Source organism: Nyctereutes procyonoides, unplaced genomic scaffold, assembly GCF_905146905.1.
Source record: "Nyctereutes procyonoides isolate TBG_1078 unplaced genomic scaffold, NYPRO_anot_genome, whole genome shotgun sequence".
NCBI classification, from domain to species: domain Eukaryota; kingdom Metazoa; phylum Chordata; class Mammalia; order Carnivora; family Canidae; genus Nyctereutes; species Nyctereutes procyonoides.
This window is the reverse complement of record NW_026575043.1, coordinates 61,891,806-61,905,934: the sequence shown is the minus strand read 5'-3', so window position 1 is coordinate 61,905,934 and position 14,129 is coordinate 61,891,806. Positions and strand designations below refer to the sequence as shown.

At 45.0% G+C, this 14,129-nt stretch overlaps 1 protein-coding gene across 1 annotated transcript in view; it reads left to right on the top strand.

Moving 5' to 3' along the window:
* LOC129508332 (transmembrane protein 132D-like) overlaps nucleotides 1-11,101 on the top strand; it is a 157,164-nt gene extending 146,063 nt beyond the window's left edge. Inside the window, exons 2-3 of the mRNA XM_055323288.1 lie at nucleotides 9,891-10,782; nucleotides 11,014-11,101. Coding sequence (XP_055179263.1) covers nucleotides 9,891-10,782; nucleotides 11,014-11,101 — 980 coding nt within the window. The remainder of the gene's footprint in view (nucleotides 1-9,890; nucleotides 10,783-11,013) is intronic.
* Nucleotides 11,102-14,129: the final 3,028 nt, after the last annotated feature.

Below are 14,129 nucleotides of genomic sequence, written 5' to 3'. Positions count from 1 at the left end.
ATTATGAATAAAGCTGTTCTAAACATTCATGTGAGGTTTTGTGGTCGACATAAATTTTCAGCTTCTTTGAGTAAATATCAAGGGGCATGACTGCTGAATTGGATGGTAAGAGTTTGCTTAATTTTGTAAGAAATTATAAACTGACTTTGAAAGTGGGTGTACCACTTTGCATTCCCACCAATAATGAATGAGAGCTCCTATTGCCCCATATCTTCACCAGTATTTGCTATTGTTGATATTTGGTATTTTGGTTGTTTTAATGGGGGGTGAAAGTGGTTATATATAAATTCATTTGATATTTAGTTTGTTGCCATTTTTTTAACTTTAGGCCTGAAATTGCACTAAACATTCTTAAAATACAGACTTTCCTAGGTGCTTTCTTATTTTTTCATGTCTTGAAATAGATTCCAAGGAATACAATGAATGGGGCAGAGAGAATGGGAATTTCATCCTTCCCTTTGATAATGTCAATCATCTTCCGGTTGGATGGCCCTAGATATCCTTCCTCACAAGCCCTGTTTGCCATTGTAGCTGTGGCTGAATTCTGGGCAGCATCATTTGTTGTGAATTAAAAACCATTTGCCAAGTTTGAGAGGAAAACTATGTCACATTGAATATGAAATATGACTTTTATCTCTATTTTCAGAACCTGTAATAACAGATCCTGGGCTCCTTAATCTCATCCAAGTGAATCTTCCATACTCTGTCTGGAAGTTCAGTTGCAATTGTGTGTTCACTAATCTGAATGGTCAGGGTATTTGATTGTGTCCCTTTGGCATGTATATCCATGACTGACATGCATGCATACACACATACATGTGTGCACACATACATACAGTTTTTTAAATTATAAAGCTGGAGTAGTGGTTTTCAAAAACGATTTTGCTTCCTAGCTAGGGTTGCCAGATAGAGCAAATAAAAATACAGACTGTCCACTTAAATTTGCTTTTCAGATAAACAATAAATGTCTTATGCAATATTTAGGGCATGCTTATATTAAGAAAAGTATTCATTGTTATTCTGAAATTCAGATTTAAATAAGAATCTCGTGTTTATCTGGCATCTGTACCCTGAGTGGACATCCGGCAATGTCTGGAGACATGTATGGCTGTCACAACTGAGTAAGGGGGCTCTACTGGTATCTGGTGGATTGAGGTCAGTGTTGCTGATAAATATTCAGCAATGCACAAAACAACTTCCCTGCAGTGACAAATTATCCTCAGTAGTCCTGGACTGAGAGTTCCTGATTGAGACCTTCTGAGTTTCTTTCATTCCAGACTTTTGCATTTAGCTCCTGAAATGTTGAGACTGACAAGGCCTGAACATGAGTGATACATAAGGGGATGTAGATAGGTCCTCACTGCCTCTCCCTGTCTTAGAGTTCAGTCTGACTCGACTGGGAATGCCACCCTCTACCCTCTGCCCTTTACCCCTGGTTTGCTTTCTTCATGGCTTGCTGTTGCAAGGACTAATCATTGCTGGTGTTTTAAATGTGTCCCTCACACCAGGATGTCGCCTCATGGGGATGGAGACCTTTCTGTTGAAGTGGCACTTCTCAGCACTGTGGACAGCGTCTCTGCATGCTGAGCTCAGCACATAGAGGCAGAGATGTGTCTTGCTTTTAAGATAACTTCACAGCCTCTAAACATGTTTCTTATAACAAATTATTGTTCAAGTGAGAGTGCTTCTCATATTTAAATCCACACAGGGGGCTGCTGCCTTTGCCATTGGCTACCTCCTTCAGTCATCCTGCTCCTTTGAGAAGCGGCAGTAAAATACCTGTTTCCTGACTCATTCAAAGCATAAAAATGTGCTTGAGAAATTACAAATTCCCCTCTGATATATCTGAAACAACAAATTCGGGTTTTAGAAGCAAATTAAGAATGGTTCATTGAAGGGAAATGTGTTAATCTCCGTCTCAGGACCTTTCTCCTATGTTCCCAGGGCAGTGCTATGGGGATGTAGAGGGGTGTGCAGTTCTCTGCAAGTGTCTCCAAAAGGGTCCTTGTATTGACAGAGATCCCAAAGAATAATTCATGTGTTTTTTTCTGGAGCTATCATTTCCTCACTTGATGAATGTGTAATATGCCCCAAACTGTCCAGCTCTGTGCTTGGTCTGGGGGCCTTACACATGTCACCTTCACAACTTTTGAGCATTGGTAGGTTCTATAAGCCCTTCACATGTAATCCATGCAGCCAGTGTAGACAGATTAGCGTGAAGTACCTCATATAGTGTCAACCTAAGCAATAGTAGTAGCCATGATTCTTGGACTTGATATGCGAATTATATTGTTCCCCATATTCTTTAAGGGAAATACATGGCTAATTACAATTTTATAAATATGCTTTTCTGTGGCCACTGGGAATTGTCAAGCATGATGCCTACTGACACTCATGCCACATTCTGGGAAAAGCATGATTTCACATGGAAAGATGAACGAAACAGGGCTGGGTCCTTGGCTTAGTCCTAGAGAGGGTCACATTGTGTGGTGGTAAAGGAGCCAGACTATTGGGTTTGAATCATGTCTTTGCCACTTAGCACCTGTGTGACTTCAGGCAAACAACTTAACTGCTCTGTTCCTCCATTTCTTCATTGTAAAGTGAGGATGATAAAATTACACATGAGGTCACTGAGAGTAACAGGGTCGTCCATCCTTCTAGAGCATACAGGACAGTGTTTGGAACTAATTCTGCATAATTATTACATACATAACTTGATGGGGGAAATAAACCCACTTAACTGCAGTGTAAAGCAGAGTTTGCTACTTTTATCCAAGGAGAAAAACAGAATCAAATACTGCATATGCATGAAGACCCCTTTTGAATGGATTTCTTAGATGGGGAAGCCCCAACAGGCAATGTTTTAGGACAGATGGCAATTTTCTTGCTAGAGATTTGCTTTGTTGGAGAAGCCATTACAATTTGAAGAGTGAGAGCACTGCAGGAGGAGACTCAGAGGTTGTGTTTGGTGAATGACCAGCATTCAGACTGGTGGGAGTGGAGGTTAAGTGCAGAGCAAGTGAGATGCCGAGACTGGACCGGGAGAAAAGCTGCACATACCAGTTCATTATGAATGTTGAATTGTAGGTTATGAATTTTACATGGGAGTCATTGGACAGCCAACGAAACCTTTTTAACAACAAGAAGGACAGCAACAAAGTGATAGGATCACAGTGGAGTGTGGGGAGTAAAACTCCAGTCTTCAGACCAACAGAAATGTTTCACAGCTGGTTCTGGTGGGAGGTAGAGAGGGAGACACCTGATCTATAGGGTCTGCCAGTTTCCATCATGGAACCAAGGCACGATGTCACCAGACGTGGGGCCCGAATGAGGTGTGAGGAAATCAGCTCCTGTTGCCTGTGTCCATCAGCACCAGCACACCACCCATCCATCCGCATCCATCCCAGGCCCACACAGAATTGGTTGTGCAACTTTAGCCACGGCATTAGTCCCTTTGGCTCTTAGTTTCCTTATCTGCAAAAGAAGAAAATCCTATAAAATAAACGACATGACATTTTCAATGATTAAAAGACAAGGAAGGCCAGAAGTACCCAGGGCAGTGTTCCTGTGTCTCCAGCTGCCAGAGGCTGTCTCCATCCCTTGGCTCATGGCCCATTCCTTCATCTTCGAAGCCAGCAAGGAGCATCTCTCTTCTCTGACCTCCTGCCTTTCTCTTATTAGGAGCCTTGTGATTACATTGGATACACCTGGATAATCCAGGGTAATCTCTCCATCTCAAGATACTTAACTGAATAACATCTGCAAAGTCCTCTTTGCCCTGGAAGGTCACATAGTCACAGGTTCTGGGGGTTAGGTTGTGGATATCTTTGGTGGAGCCATTATTTAGCCTATCACAGTGACCATAGACAACCACCTGTGTTTGTGTGGGTATGTGTGTGCATGTGTGCATAGAGCAGTCTATAGTCATTGATGCAAATATAAACATGTCTCTGTGTATATTTATAATAGCATACCTGTGCATGCATACAAATATGAAGAGGAGCAGAGAGGTGAGGTGGTAAGGAGGGAGGATTTGCTTCTCCCTCCTCCTGTGTCTCTGCCTCTCTCTGTCTATCATAAATAAATAAATAAATCTTTAAAAAAAAGATTTTTTTCTTTGAACTGAAGTATAGTTGACAAGGATTGGGTTTTGATGAGGACTGTCAAGGAAATGGACCCTCTATGTATACGTTATTTATATATTATAATATAAAAATATATAATATATAAATATTATAATATTTAAAATATTAAATATATAATATATATAAATAATAGGCAAAGATGGGTAGCAGATTTTAAGTCACTGACTAATTCGCTGGAGGGGAGACGAGAGGATTCCTTTCTAGTGGATTCTGTTTTCTTAGTGGAGTCTCCAGCTGAGAATGTGTTAGGTGTGGGGTAGAATAGAAGATAGTGGGGGGCTGTTGATTATTCATCTTTGCATAGGGTAGCCAACCATGCCCAGGAGTGGGGAGGAGCAAGGCAAGGGAGCTGAGGCAGTTAGGGACTTTGCTTTGGTTCTGTCATCTTGAACACTCTCAAATTCGGGTTCCTGGGGGCACATCTCAGTCTGGGGCTCTCTGTAAAGTCATCTGTCTGTTACTGCATCCCCTTCCCTCTCACCTTCATCTCTCCTCACTCCTGATGCTCACTGACCTTGGGTAAAGTCATAGCAAACATGAGTGTCCATGTCCATAGAGTCCCTACTGTGGGCTGTCTGCTATGTCCTGGGGTTTTGTTGTCCTAAGCAAGTTAGACTCTTCTGTACCATGAAGAGATCTTCAGTGGCTCTGGAGGGAAGTTATCTCCTCAAGGATAAATAATTATAGGGACACCTGGGTGGCTTAGTGGTTGAGTGCCTGCCCTCGCGCCGGGGCATAATCCTGGAGTCCAGGGATCGAGTCCCACATTGGGCTCCCTGCAGGGAGGCTGCTTCTCCCTCAGCCTATGTCTCTGCCCCTTTCTGTGTGTCTCTCATGAATAAATAAATAAAATCTTAAAAAAAGGGATAAATAATTATATTTACCATTGACATTAATAAGTATCTCATACAGTGTTACCTGACAACAGATTTTTGCTACACTCGTGGTGAGCACAGCATGACAGACAGGCTTGTCCAGTCATGTTGTTCTACTTGAAACCAATGCAACTTTGTGCCAACTCTTCTTCAAGAAAAAAGTGATAAAATAAAAAGTATCTTTAGAAGCAATCCTAAAGGTGGTGCTCTCTGTTTCCAGAATTTGGTGAAATATTTATTTTTTGAAATCAGGGCTATTTTCTTTTCTCTGTTGTCTTTCTAGGATGTTGCTTTTGAGTTTTTCTGGTATCTTCCCAAGAAGCCTCACTATCTGCATTGAACAACTGGTGTGTGACTCATGTGTTGGCAGCGTGGCCTTGGCCATTTTTATTTCTTTGTCTTTAACATTTACCTTTAGGGAGAGCTTCCAAAGTTTCTCATCTCATTTGATAAATTCAATTTTCTGCTTTTTCAAATCTGTTTTATTGCCTCTGGAACCATTTTAAATCCCTTACTTTTAATACTGCCAGGTCTTCTTCCCTCTTAGCCTTTATTTTATTTTATTATAAATAACAAAGGGCCTGTATGGTCTTGATCGTTAAGGGCTTCTTCAAGATTATTCTGTGTAAAATGTACTTCTATATTCTTTGGTAAATATTCTTCAAAGTGTTATTGCTTTCTACCTCTTGAATGCTTGTTTAAATGTTTTTCTTTTATTTTACAGCTTTTGTGTAAAGATTTTCTTCCTCTTCTGCTTTTTGTTTGCTTTTTCTCTTTAGATTGTCTCTTGCAGGGCAATTTCCCTTCACATAATGGAGTGTATTTTCCTTGTCCCTGGTTTTCACTTGATCCTATTAGAGTTCACAAGAATTCACCTGGAGGGGCCACCTATCCTGTATTAATAACCATGTTGTGACCCCGGTGGCTTGCAGCTTGAGCAGTGTGAGGGTGCACTGGGCTGGTTGATGCTCCCAGCAGGGGGACTGTGCTCTAGACTAGGTTAGGGTTGGTCTGGACTCATCCCAGGATCACAGGAGGCTATGTCGCAGCTCCTTCCTATTCCTTGTTAGCAAGACACTTTGATTGTTTGGGGCTTTCTGTGCATGTGACCAAGCTTACTCTTGGGTCTTTGAGCTCAGCTGATTGCAAAAGTTGACCGCCAGCATCATGAACATCATCACCAAGTGTGGGGCGTCCTTGGGGTTCATGGATTTCACTCTGAGAACTATCAAGGGAGTTTCTATCAGGATGCCTGCTGTTTTGTTTTTATGATCCTGCTTAGGGTTGCCAGACCTAGCAAACAAAAATACAGGATTCCCCAGGTACATTTGAATTTCAAATAAACAACAAATTTATTTACTTTCTCTTAGAAACATGTCCCCACAGCATTACTGTTTATTGGAAATTGAGACATAATTGGATTCCCATATTTTATCTGGCAGCATTAACCACGCTGTATTTTTTGCATGTGGTGTTTGAGTCCCATGTGGTCTCTCAGGAATTCCTGTGATTCCTGGTGTGCAGACTGAACTTCCATGTTTAGCACAGGTGATGATTCTTTACTGCTACCATATCCCCTCAGGTACTGCTTTCCCATCTCCCCAGGGGAAGATGTAAAGGTCGGTGCTCAAATTGCTATCTTCCCCATCTTTCTTAAAAGTATTATTAGGGGAAAATCATGTTTTCTAAAATGCTAAAATTAATATAAAATCTCTCCAGCATCACTGAATTGCTTTAAGATGGGAACATATTGCTTTCCTTCAACTTAGTGTGGAAAGCCATGGCATCAAAATCAAATGTAATTTTGTTCTTAATGGCTTATTAATTGAGATTTACAGCTTCTTGTTTCTCTGACACCTCACTCGTGTTAATGCGGAATTGGTGTTTGTAGGTTGTAAGAGCCACCCCTGTGGGGATTCAAGGGTAATGAGTTTTACTTCTTAGTGTTTTCTGTGTCTTGTGGAGCAGAATTGGCATTATTTTTGCATTTTTATTAAAAAAAGAAAATAATAAAGGAAGTGTAAGTAAATACCATGAACTTTAGTTCAACTTGGAGCACTTTTAAGCAATAAACATTGAGGCCAGCTACTAGGCAAAAAGACCAATAGGCCATCTGTGGAGGAAAGCTTAGAAATTACTTAACTTTGAACAATGTTTGCAGTGACTTCCTTATTGCTTTCCCAAATAAAGTCAGGGGACTCATGGTCATTGTCCTTGGAATATGTAATTAGCTGCACAATTAAGTTTGATGTCTTCAAGGAGTAGGGGTTGTGTGTTCCACAACAGAGTTCACATGGTCTTGGTGTCTAGCATGCATGCTTAACTCTCTGCAGCTTGGTGATTTGGTTTTGGCAGTTTCTGGGATGAATGAGAAGCAGGTGTGAGACAGCTTAAGGCCATTATTCTGAGGGGTTCTGAGGTGTATTTTTAAGAATCAGGAGACCCCGTGTCATTGATGTAGGTCTTTTTAGGGATCTCATTGTGTGGAGAAACTTCTGTCTTCCTTGGCCCCAAATAGCTAACATCTATTTGGAGCTCCTGATGGGGTTAAGGATCCTGATTGTAGAGAGATGGCGGACAGAACACAACATCCAAAATCCTGATGTAAAAATACAATTCGGGGATGCCTGGGTGGCTCAGCGGTTGAGCATCTGCCTTCAGCTCAGGGCATAATCCCGGAGTCTCAGGATCGAGTCCCACATCGGGCTCCCTGCATGGAGCCTGCTTCTCCCTCTGCCTGTGTCTCTGCCTCTCTCTCTCTCCATGTCTCTCATGAATAAAAAAATTCTTAAAAATAAAAGTAAAAATTAAAAAAATAGTCTTAAAAAATAAAAATACAATTTGCTCTTTGTACTATTAATGTCATAATTCATTTGTCGATCCATCCATTCATGCACTTAACAAATACTTATTGGGTACCTGGTATTTTCCAGGCGCCCTCCCAAGGATGTGAAAACGTAGAGTAAAGGCCCACCTGTTGTGTGTGCTCACTTGCACATAACCCACGGAGCATGGGAGCAGTTACAGCCTAGCATGAAGTCCTACAGAGGGGTATGCGGGATACATGGAAGAATGGGATGGCACCTGTGACCCAGAAGCAGGCAGCTAAGGGAGGCATTCCAGAAAACTGACTTTATATTGAGACCTGGGGAATGGCAACGATGCAGCAGAGGGTGCGAAGGGCAGACCCGGTGAAGGGATGAAGCATTCAGTGCAGAATATTAGCAGAAAATCCACACCCTGTTCTTAGCTTTCACTAAAACTCACATGGGAAAGTACAGGATTATGAGAAATACGAATCCTGAGTGATTTCCGGAAAGTTTTTTTTTAAAAAGGTAATCCTGTTAAGGAGTGAAGTATCTGGTTATACCTAGGATATTTTGATTTTTGAAAAAGAAATTCCTATTTATTGGTTGAACCGCGTGAAGTCACTGCTCACGTCAGTCAAAACTGCTCACTTTTCCGTCGATTTTAAATGGTTCAGCACCACGCAAACCTTGGTTGCTTCACTGGGGCTTAGCCTGGCCTGGGTTTGGTAATGTCACCCACTGACTGTTCTTCCCTGGGGGCTGTCCGTACACTCAGAACAATTGTATGAGTCAGAGTGGCTGCTGGTCCAGAAGGCGAGTGAATGTAGGTTAGCACCTGTAGCATTGCAGCTGGATAGGGCGTCGATGCCCTGGTCGGGGCCCTAACTCTGCACACCAGCCCCACGAGGCCAAAGGAGTCAGTGACTTGTCTGTCCCCTGGCAACGGTGCAGCCAAGCCATGCACAGAACCTCTTTCCTGAGTTCTTTGCTTTCTCCTCCGCTCACAGTCAGCTGCCGCCGGGGGTCCAGGCTTGCGTTGGTGTCATGCATCCGAACAGGTTTTCACGTGGGCCTTTTAAGCACATGGGCACAGTGAATGTCAGGGTTTGAGTTGCTTTTATTGCAGAATAACCAGAGATAGTCACATGGCTACTAATGGGAAGGGCTTTGTACGACTTGTGGAACTTGGCCTAGAAAGTCAGTGTTCCCAAAGCCAATAATTTCCATTTCTAAAACCCGTAAAATTCATTCTTGCATTGAATTTCTATGTCTGTGGTTCTCTTAGAGAAAATAAGGCATACTGTAAAAATGGCAGTTTGGTGTCCCTCTCCCGTTCCCCTGCCATGGAGGGATATGATCAGTAAGGAAGAAAAAGAATACCTTTTGTGCTCCGGGATCAAAACAGCTTTCAGGGAGGAGGTGGCTGTAATGAAAAAGATGTGTTTCTTGGGGGCATGAGGTGTGTGCTGTGCACACCTGGGCCCACCGTGAGAGACATGGTCAGGTTGCCTCCCGGAAGATTCCTCCAGGCAAATCCTTCTGGGCTCTGAGTCTGTCAGCTGACATCCAAGGGGCGTGTGTGACATGCACGCGATTGTGAGATCCCATCTTCATTTACCATCGCCCAGCGTCCTTTATCATTCTCTGGTGGCCCAAGTGCCCTTAAGTGTTGCGCGTGTCATCAGTGGAGGGAGGTACACAGGGCGTCAGGTGAGATGTGGCTGAAGCATTGAAGCCCACGCCAAGGAAGTTATTTCTGCACCTAGTCTCTGTCCTGGAGTTAATGGGAGCAGCCTCCTCTGTCTGATGCTAGCATGTTCTTCAGACTCCTAATCCCGGGTGATCTCACTTTTTAGCAAAGGGAGCAAGCCCTAGGCTCACCCCGTTGTAGAAGCAACACACGTCTTAGACAGTGAGTGGATGGCATCTGAGGTTTTGGGTAGAGAGGTGCATGGTTGGGACAAAGCTGGCAATCAGGGAGGAAGGGGTATGGAGACGGCGGAAGCATTGTTAGCACTGGCCTGGGTTCCTAACGCCTGCGCTCTGATTCCTCCTGACAGTGACTGAGAGCCGAGGGGTCCTGGAGAGCATCCAGAGGTTCTCCTTGCTGCCTACCTACCTCCCTGTGACCTACCACATCAACAACGCCGACGTGTCCTTCTTCCTGAAGGAGGCCAACCAGGACATCATGCGCAACTCTAGCCTGCAGTCCCGCGTGGAGTCCTTCCTAATTTACAGAGCCCAGAGGCTCCCCGTGCTCAGCGCCAGCTACGGGCCCTTCTCCATCGAGCAGGTGGTGCCTCAGGACCTCCTGCTGCCCTCCAGCCCCTTCGGAGCCACCAGCAAGCTCTCCCTCAACTGGAGGCTGAGGGCGCACATCCTGCGGGACAAGGTGTACCTGAGCCGGCCCCGGGTGCAGGTGCTCTTCCACCTGCTGGGCCGGGACTGGGCGGCACAGAGCCCCGGCGAGCGGCTGCCCTGCCTGCGGCTGTTCGCCTTCCGGGAGACCCGGGAGGTGCGGGCCGGCTGCCGGCTGCAGGGCGCCCTGGGGCTGTGCGTGGCCGAACTGGAGCTGCTGGCCGCCTGGTTCGGGCCCCCCACCGTGGTGGCCGGGAGGAAGCGGGCGCCCGGGCCGCCCGAGGGGAGCCCCGTGGAGCTCTACTACTCCGTGCAGCCGGGGGATGCGCGCGGGGACTGTGCGGGCAGCAGCGACGTCAGGAAGGACAACGCCATCCGGCCCGGGAAGGACGGGCTGGACGAGGCCGTGCCCCACCTGCAGAGGATCGGCAGCGTCTTCCTCTATCAGACGGGGGGCAGACCCGCGCTGCGGGAGCTGCGTTTGGACAGCAACGTGGCCATCCTGTACTCCGCCAGGACAGCGAGGCAAGGCGACGTGCTCACCTTCCTTGTGGCCGTGTCCCGGAACTGCAGCGCGGATCGCTTCACGCTGAGGTGAGTCCCTGGGAGCACCTGCCCCTGCGCCTCCGGGGGCGCCTGTCCTTGGACCTTCCAGGCCTGGCCAGGCCTCCAGACTCTCACTCCCTGACCCTGTGAGCTGTGTTAGCACCTTCACAGGTGTTAACACCTTCCAAATTTTATAAATTTCCTTTTCAGGGAAAAATACAGAAAATAGTTTGCTCTTTCGTGATCGGCAGTTTGGTGGTAAAGACTCCCCCTTTACAGGATCATTCGGGCCCTCCCAGAACAGCCCGGTGGCGGTGGCTGTGGATCTGTGCTCTGTCCTGAGCCTGGGTTCGCCCCAGAAGTTTGAGGAACGCGGGTGTGGAGGGGTGTGTCCCATGGGGCCCTTTGCACATCAGGGTGTCAAATGGCTCACAGTTGAAACGAGTCTAGTCGGCACATGGGATGGTCACAGTTGTCTGAGGAGAGAGGATAGTTTTGCCAACTCCAGTCTATGCCAAGCCTGTGCATTCTAAGTATGATATGGTACCAACCTCACTTTGTTTCTCCCTGGAAATAGAACTCAGTGTTCGAAACATAAAAGAGCATAATGTGTGAAGAATATACAGTAGAATTTGTTGAGTATCTTACATACGAACATACAAAGACAAGACATTTAAAGGAGTACTGTGTACTTTGGGCGGAAAGTGAGTTCGTTTTCACTTTGGAATGTCATATATGAGAGAAGCTACTTGCCTTGACTTGGGATTTTCATTAAAGCGTTTTCCATTTGTTTTAATTACGACACAGCTTTGCTACACAGCTACTTGGGTGTCAGGGTGATGGGGTCACTAAAAGCGTCCTGCCATTGTTACCAACTCAGAACGTTGATTTCACGTGCCATGGATGACATTGGAGATGACCCCGGAAAATGTCTGTACATGAGATGCGGTTTCTGGGAGGTTTTTACTTTCTTTTTTTTTTTTTAATAATAAATTTATTTTTTATTGGTGTTCAATTTGCCAACATACAGAATAACACCCAGTGCTCATCCCGTCAAGTGCCCCCCTCGTTGCCCGTCACTCATTCACCCCCACCCCCCGCCCTCCTCCCCTTCCACCACCCCTACTTCGTTTCTCTGGGCAGTTTTTAAAGTCATGCCAGGATAGTTGGTTCTCTCGTCCTTCTCCATGTGGGCTTCATATCTGTTTTTTCTTTGTTCTCTTTCTCCCCTTTCTCTCTGTTTTTGTTAAGAGGTGCAGGAGTTTCAGAAAGGAATCCTCCTTTTGCTTATACCTTCCACATTTAAGGTTTGTTGATTGTGACCTTTTACTCTTAACTAAAGAAATAGGAGCTAATGCATGACATTAATCTAATGATTGAATGTGGCTGATTCTTGGCAGGGACAGACCTTTGGCATGGGCTGATAGTGTATTGGGGGGTTGACCCTGGGGATTAGGCTGCATCAGCACATCTGTAGGGCTGAGGCCTCATTAACTCTCCTTTTGTCCCTGGAAGCAGACCCAATTCCGCTGCTCACAGACCTGCTGCATGGTCTGCGGGCTTTGTGCTCTGCTTTTCCAGGATCTTATATATATAATATTCTCTGTGGAGATGGCTGCTTATGTAGAGAACTGTTTGCTGATAGAAACCAAAGGTTTGGAATAAGGAGAACTTTGTTCTTGCATGATTTTGGACCCTCTGCCGTCCTGTAGGTTTGCCAGCTGCTGGTTGTTGATTTCCTGATCCCGGGGTGAAAACCCAAAATCTACTGAAGTTTTAACTCTCCAGGAGATGATATCTGCATCCAGCTGTTTTGGGGAGGTAGTTGTATGTGTAGTATTAAACTTCACAGAAATCTTTGTATCTGATGACCGCCTACTGCCCATTAAGACACGGGGGTCGGAGTCCTGAGGGCAGCTCTGTCTTGGCAAGCTGTAACGAAGCCAGCAGAAATTTGGTTTGCTTGGCTGCATAATCCAAGGAGTCTAAATCTTTGCAAATTCAGAAACAAACACATTTGAAACTCCTTGATGTGGTTGCTCTACATCAGAAGTCAAAGAGTTGAGAATTTTGGATATATAGCAAAAGTGTATTTGCTCAGAGTTCACCAATTAGAAATTTGTAAAGAAATAAATTCAGTATTTCGGTTCAGGTAATAGTGAAATGAATATTTCATGGCTATGTGTTTAACTTGGTCAGGTGGTACACTTTCTGTCCCCTTAAAAGCAGCATTCGCATGCTTGCTGCTTACCTCAAATGCTGTTATTACGAGTGAGTCATAGGGGTTGTGACAACAGCTGGAGGTGAACGTGGATCTGGTCATGCTTTGAGCATTTAGTTTGAATTCTCATAATTAGAAAATAACACAGTATATCTTTTTTAATGAAGTCAATTTTACACTAATTTAGCATAGCTTCCAATATGTAGAATGAGTATGGGTCTGCTCTATCTGGCCTTCTGCTATGAATAGCTCTGCAGGATCCAGCCATGTACCTTTGGATGCTTTCCTCTGAATTTGTGATTTTTATTTCTAGACGCTCTGTTGACATGCTAATGTCATTGGGTGCCAATTGGACGTCCACACCACTTAAGGATGACCAGGGTGAGAAAGGGACTGAAGTAAGTGCCACCAACAGGAGGGAGCCCTCCAGCCTGCACAGCAGCTGACATTTGAGCCCTTTTCTGATAGCGATTGATTGCCTTCGGCCACCACCCTATTATTTCTGTGCCTGTAACCTGAGGGTGACACAATGGCTAATGCACAGTGCTTCTGTTCTAGGAATCAAGTTTTGTCCTGCAAATTATCACTAAGTGTAGTTTAAAGCAGTTGCTGTGTATGTGCGAAGGTGGGTGTGTGCATGTATCTGCGTGTGTGTGCAGAGGAGTGTGTGCATGTGTACAGGTGGGTGTCTGCATATAAGGATGTGTGCCTGCTGTGTGCATATGTGTATGCATGGGTGAGTGCATATGTGATATGTGTGCAGGCGAGTATGTGCAGGTGGATGTGTGCATGTGTGTGCAGGTATGGATGTGTGCCTGTGTGTGGTTGTATGCATGTATGCAGGTGGGTCTATGCATGTGTGCATGTGTCTGCAGGAAGGTGTGTGCATATGAGTGCATGTGTGTGAGTGTATACGTGTGTGCATATGTGTACGTGTGTGTGTGTGTGCATGCACAGTTGTGCATGTTAACTGTCGAGCAGAAGAGAAGCTGGGTGGGGCTGTTTGTCATCTGATGAATTCTGTTCTCTCCTGGAGCTCCTGTCTTCCTAAGCAGACCACCACAAAAGAAGAAAAGCAAACGCTTTCATTCCTTAGACATCTGAGGATCCTTTTTAATTTCAGAAAATGTTTTCCTTCAAATGAACAACTGAAGCATCCCATGTACTTGGGCCC